Source organism: Acanthopagrus latus, chromosome 8 (assembly GCF_904848185.1).
Source record: "Acanthopagrus latus isolate v.2019 chromosome 8, fAcaLat1.1, whole genome shotgun sequence".
NCBI classification, from domain to species: Eukaryota; Metazoa; Chordata; class Actinopteri; order Spariformes; family Sparidae; genus Acanthopagrus; species Acanthopagrus latus.
Window position 1 is genome coordinate 2,523,932 of NC_051046.1, and position 6,702 is coordinate 2,530,633.

Here is a 6,702-nt window from a genome sequence, read left to right on the forward strand (position 1 = left end):
AAACAGACACTGACTCACATGAAGGAGCAAAAGACAATTTCGAATGAGGTGTTTTTGAAGTACTGGTGTTGAGATTTGTAAGAAATATTGTACCTTATGTGGACTGTTACTGACATTTTCATGGCTTGTTCTGTATCTCAGAACATTTCTGAAGCTGGACACGACACTTTTCTACTAATGACAGCAGGAAGACGGTTTACGTTCAGCATCACTGCCAAAAAAAAAAACCTGCTCACCTCTTCTGTTTGACTTTTGAACCCACTGAACACAAGATGTATCCAGGCTGTGAAAAACATGCAGAGGTCTGCTCAAACTGATTAAATGCTTTATGTTGACATGTGTCTCCTGCACATCATGCCCGACTGTCTTTTCTGGGTTAATGCTGCCGCTCTGCTGCCGGGGGAATTAAGGATGTTGTCGTGAAAAAACAAAGACGTGAGACAATCACACGGGGAGGAGTCAGATTCTGTGTGTCGAAGATGAAGCTGCAGACACAATCAATAAAATGAAATAGTCCGGCTGTAACACATCAGCCCTGCCAGAGACAACGCCCTGAGAAAACAGACCACCACACCTGCTCTGCCAAGGTTTTCTCCACCTTAACTGCTTGAATAAATCTTGCCATGTGACCATTTTTACAAAAGGTTTTCCTTCCTTTTTTTTAAGCTTCGGAGAGCCTCGACTGTCCTGCTCATCTGTCAGGTTCAATACACTCATTTTACAGCTGCTGAGATGTGAAATCTTTGGACTCTGCTGGCCCAACAACCGTTGGCTCAACAAAAGAGACACAATGTATTTTTGCAGGCTAACAGCTGTTTCTCTGACGGTTTGTCATCCGCCGTGGCAGCAGCAGCAGCAAACGAAAGACAGAGCTGCAGGGACAGTCGTATTTTTGGAGGCTAACCCGGAAGTTAGGATCGCCCCGGCTCCCTCTGCAAGCCTGGAGAGGGATTTTTAAATTGGATTTAGGAAAAGTAGCCCCGTGGCAAAGAGAGTTTATGATACTGACACATTTTGTTCAGCGAGATAATCTTCACAGACGAACACCACTTTCATGATTTTTGAGGGCTTATTTAAATCACTGGAGGTCAACGTCAGCACCACAAAGATCCCATTTACACGTCACAAAACACACTTTAAGTAGAGCTGGAATAGTTTGCAGATACAGACTTGTAACGATGGACTAGTGAATATGAGTCTCCCTGCTCAACCTCTGTGGTTAGCAGCCACATTTGTTAAGAAACGCTTTACAATCCAAATGAGAAGGATTAACTGCCGTATTTTATGTCGTAAATCGAAACGTCAAAGTATCTTTACCCTGTGTTAACCATAAACCTTACTTCAGGCATTTAAAGCTGCTTTAAGTGTAATTTTCTTATTAAAATTAGTATTAAATAGCTCTATATTCCAACAGTCCTCACTGTTGCAGAGGGTTTGGAGGTAACACCATGTCCCTCCTCCTCCTGCTCATGCAATAAAAGAGAAAATAACATTTCTGGCTTCCCCGCCCATTTCATCCAATCAGGACAGAGAATTTCACACACATAGAGAGGAGGGAGGGGATTGCTAACTGCAAAAAAGTGACATCAATGTCTACAGGAGACTTTGGGACAAGGAACTGCAAACATGCTAACTGATCTCCAGGTTTTAGGACCAAGGACCAAAGTTTAGTCACATCGAGCTGCAGTTCAGCAGAGATCACAGAGTTCAAACGAAAGCCGCCTCTTACCTTGAACAGTCTCAGGATATTCGCCACCATGATGGACACGGAGCTGGCCGACGCCCCGATGACGCCCACCACTTTATCCGGCTTGGCGAAGATGGGCGGGTCTCCATTAGCACAGCGGACATCAGAGCCGTCCCTCTCGATGAGAGCCTGGACGAAGGTGAGCGACTGCTCCAGGGCGTAGGTGTCGCGGGAACACGTGTCCAGGATACGCGCCCCAAGCGTCACGTTGGGCAGCAGGTCCGGGTCCTTGTTAATGAGGTCGATGGCGAACAGCATGGCCTCCAGACGGTGGATTCCCTTCTCTTTCTTTAGTTCGCCACAGGGAACGCCTCTCTCGCCGCGAGCGTGCACAGGGAACAAGCCGCCCAGGATGATGTCACCATCCAGCCGGATGGAGTGAGCGAACTCCTGCTGGGGCTGCTGGGAGTCCGTCAGCATGGTGGGCTTCTGGGAGGCGGCACCCAGCAACCAGATACTCTTCAGCATCAGCAAAGACAGGAAGCAGTGGCCAGTGATGCTCGGGGGCTTTGAAACTCTCGCCATTTTGTTGTGAGTTGAGCCGCAGGGAAAGGGGGCGGTGATACGATCGCACAATCAACAGGCAGGTGGCAGCAGCGGTGGTGTGGCGAGGACGGGACGAGCCAGAACATGGAGTCTCCCGCCACCCAGGGCAGGGTCAACCACGGCGGGGAGTCCCACCTACGAACACTGACCCCGAGGACTTCCTGCAGTTCAGGTTCCTGTGTCGGACATAGCTGTCTGGGGCAGCGTAGGAGGCGGAGCTTCACAGTCTCAGCAGCTCCAGCTTCACATTCTTCCAGAAACCTGTTGGAGATTCAAACGGAGGAACAATCTTATTAAACTTGTAGATGTCTGAGAAATAAAAACATTTCAGAGTCCTGCAGGTGTGAGGATGAGGTCGAAGGTGTATCTCCAACACTCTTACTTCACCTGATATCACGTCTTGTCTACCCAAACTTTGGTTTGTTGTCACGCTACTGAATATGTTTTTGCTGAACTACAGGTCATATCTTCTGCCTGTTTCATTCATAACTTGTGGTGCAACAATCAGTTTTTTAATCTGTGGTACCTGTTTCTGCTTCCTGGTTTCATGTTCGAGTCCTCCACCAAAACAAAATCTGCACAATTAGCCAAGATGGCCTCTGAAATGCCCTACAAGCAGGAAGTGGAACGGACCAACTGTCTACATTCAGTAGGGGGGTCCATCACCTGGAATACCTGCTACATCTGATTGGTTTGGACGTCTCATGTTGGGTCTTTTGATTGTATCGATAGAAACAAAGTGTAATAAAAGTGCCAAGAAGCCTTCGTGCATGTTCTTTGATGAATCCACTCATTTGTTTTAAACAACATCACATATCAGTCACAATATGATGTGAGTGATATTCATTCATTACTTTAAATTATATCATCATTATGTTTTTGGGGATACAAATGTTGCTCACTTTGGTCCAGAATGAAACATCTCGACTTCTGTTTGATGAACATTCATGATTCCAGAGGATTAATACTGATGACTGATGGTCCCTGTTTTTCCTTTTCTTGTGGAATATCTCAACATCCAGGTAAATAACACAAATCAAACCTTGTCTCTCTTTCAATGGGGCGAGGAATAAAATGAAGACAGTTGATAATAATAGTTATTATGTAACGTGAGGTTTGGTTGGTGGCGATTGGACGACTCTTGATATGAAGAGACTTTTTCTTCTTGCACGAATTAAGAACGTTAAATCTGGACACATCTGTGGAAGCTGATATCTACAAAAGCAGCCCAGGTACGATAATACCTGGATCTTCTATGTTGTGGGGCCTATAACCAACCTCTGGCTTAGTGCATGATTTACTTGAATGGGGATAAAATAAAAATGTTGTGACACTCAACAAAATGTATCCAGTGTTTTACAGACCATCTTTCACAATGTTTAATACCACAGTGCATCACATATACAAAATAATTCTGCAAAAGTTGGTTTCAAAACTTCACAACCGCTTCGAACTGACTCGCTCGACTATCACAACTTGAGCCATTCGGTCCAGTAAAATTCAGAAACTCTTCAAGCGCTGAAAGACTTAATTATTTTATCCCTGTTCACGTCGGCAAGGCACAAAACCTTCGCCTCCATGGCTGTGTTAAGGTTTAAACATAACATCCTCTGAACCAACCAATCAGGAGCTAACAGGAAACCAGAGAGGCAGATTCAACAGGTCAGTGTAACTAGCTTGTAAATATAAATAAACAGTTAGCTGTGAACGCTTTGTATATATATATTTTGAGCAAAAACTCAAACCTATGAATGAACTTAACTTCAAAAATATACCAATTAGATTTACACCTGAAGCTTCTGGTTATATTTAGGGGAGCTGTGCAAAACGTGAGAATATGATCTATCTGCAAAACTTTCCAAAAATTCCCAAATCTCCCTCTCTCTCTCTCTCTCTCTCGCTCTCTCTCTCTCTCTCTCTCTCTCTCTCTCTCTCTCTCTCTCTCTCTCTCTCTCTCTCTCTCTCTCTCTCTCTCTCTCCCTCTCTCTCTCTCTCTCTCTCTCTCTCTCTCTCTCTCTCTCTCTCTCTCTCTCTCAGGCCAATTACAGTAAATGACGTTAAAGACGCGCACTCCAAATCTAAGAGGCAAAATGCGCGCAAGACATGCATAGTAATGTGCGCAACACCTGCGCGCACACATGGACGCTCCTCAGAGGTGCGAACACAGACTGACGTTTGGTTTGATTACACACACACACACACACACACACACACACACACACACACACACACACACACACACACACACACACACGATGTGAATGGTGATAAAGATTGAATCTGCATGCAGCGGTCTGTAAACCTGTTGTAGATTGGGAGTGTTGTGTTCAGGTACCTTCTCTCTCCGCAGCAGGAGCAGGTGTTTCCTCTGTGTCACAGGTCACACAGATGTTTTCTGTCTCCAGCTGTTCGTCACATCACACAAACATTTTCCTCTAAATTCCTCCGCGGGGACTCGATCCTGCGCCGCGTCAGCATCCATCAACCAAAAAGAATTGAAAGAAAATCCAAATCCACTTTTTTTTTTTTGTCACAGAGCGCAGAGTTGCTCCTGGTCCCGACAGACGGAGAAGCGGTAAATTCCTTTGAGCAGCAGCTCTCAGATGCTCCGGATCACCTGCGGGTGTCGGTTCGACTCCCCGCCGCCCAGAGCCCGGGTCCCTGTCCTCCCACAGGCACAGTGCTCGCTCTCAGATCAGTGTGTCTGGCTGCTCACCACAGTAAAAGAAAAGACGCGCTCACATCAGGGTGGAGTGCTTACAGAGGACCGGAGTCACTGACGCGCTCTGCTCCCGCTCCTCGCAGCTCTCCAAAGTGCGCGGTGCGACGCGGCGCGGCGCGGCTGTCCTGCGTCACAGGGAACACGGGAGGCTCCGGGGCTCATCACACCGGGCTGATGGGAGTCTGAGGGTCTCATCAAGTTCCCCCCGGGCGCAGAGCCGAGCTCGGGTCTGATCCTGGTCCCGGTGGATGGGGAGAGGGCACCCTGAGAGGAGGAGGAGGAGGAGCGCGTGTGCGGCTCGTGCGGCCACAGATGAAGTTAATGAGCTTCATCATCACGCAGCCTGTTGGAGAAGCTGCCGAGAGGCGCAGCAGCAGAGGTGGAGGCAGGACGCCACCCAGCGGACAAACACCGCAACTGCACACAGACACCTGCTGCGGTTCTTCATGGCTGCGTCACACACATCGGCTTTATATTGATCTGCGTCACTGTGAACAGGCTGATCGATTGATGCTTAAACATGCAGTGATGGAATTAAAGTACATTTACTCAAGTGATGTGCTTAAGGTAGAAAATGTGAACTTTATGTCCATTTTCTGCTTCAGTACTTTATCTGCTTATTTTATTTTTTACTCCACTAGATTTATTTGTTAACTTTAAATCAATGTGTTGAAGATCCGACTCAATAATCATCCAGGTTGATAAGCAATCGAAAAATGGCGTAATGCAGAATTGATTTTTATCTGCACTTTTGATGTTTAACTGTGATATCAGGTATGTTCTGACTTCTGCATAGGAGAAAGGAAAAAAACACACAATTTAGACAAACTCATAATGCTGGAAATTCAGAGATAAGGATAAAGTAAGGTGGTATGAAGACGCCTTCAGTCACAGCACTTTCCTTTTATTCCATGTTGACCCCAGAACATCAGCTGATGTTGATCCTGGAAAGATCTCTGCCAGCACAGAACAACAACAGATAAAACCTCACTATTTGCAAGATTGCAGTGCTGGTGTCTTCATGTGTCCATCATGTAAAGATTTGTCTCTTTTGGAAACAACATCTGTGTGTCACTATATCCCATCATGATATCCCATCACACTTGCGTGAGAAACACAGGTAAACACAAACGTTCCTTCGGTCAAACTCTTCTACAAACTGATATACACAAATACAAAATGATGTGACGTAAGTGATAAGACTGTGTGGATGCATGTTGACATTCAAATTTTACATTTAGTAGACGTTCTTGTCCAAAGCAGCTTGCAGTAATTCATACACTGGTGGTGGTGGTTCCCATGCAAGGTGCCAACCAGCTCATCAGGAGCAGACTGGGGTTCAGTATCTTGCCCAACAACTTTTTGACTTGCACACCAGGGGAATCGATCTAACAACCTTCCAATAACAACACACTGGCTCCACCCCTGAGGATGGATAAGCTGTAAAAGTAGTCACCATTGCTGATGAACATCTGTCAGACGTGACTCAGGCAGAAATGCTCACAGACGAGGTCGTCTTTTAAAGTTTCATTCAGTTCAGTCACCTTCACCAGCGTCCTTCTGCACTCTGGTGACCAAATGAAACAGACCACAGCTTGAGTTAGACTGTGGATTTCTCTGGGTTTATCATTGATGGAATAAAAAGGGATAATGTAAGTACACAACTCAACAAAATATATCACAATGG

At 46.0% G+C, this 6,702-nt stretch overlaps 1 protein-coding gene across 2 annotated transcripts in view; it reads right to left on the reverse strand.

Moving 5' to 3' along the window:
* grm8b (glutamate receptor, metabotropic 8b) overlaps positions 1 to 5,382 on the reverse strand; it is a 93,450-nt gene extending 88,068 nt beyond the window's left edge. The window contains exons 1-2 of one of the 2 annotated variants that reach the window (XM_037107980.1): positions 4,629 to 5,382; positions 1,730 to 2,554 (exon numbers count right to left, since the gene is read on the reverse strand). In XM_037107980.1, coding sequence (XP_036963875.1) covers positions 1,730 to 2,272 — 543 coding nt within the window. In that variant the 5' untranslated portion in view covers positions 2,273 to 2,554; positions 4,629 to 5,382. Of the gene's footprint in view, positions 1 to 1,729; positions 2,555 to 2,819; positions 2,923 to 4,628 lie in introns of those variants that run through there. The other variant, XM_037107979.1, reaches the window with a different exon arrangement.
* Positions 5,383 to 6,702: the final 1,320 nt, after the last annotated feature.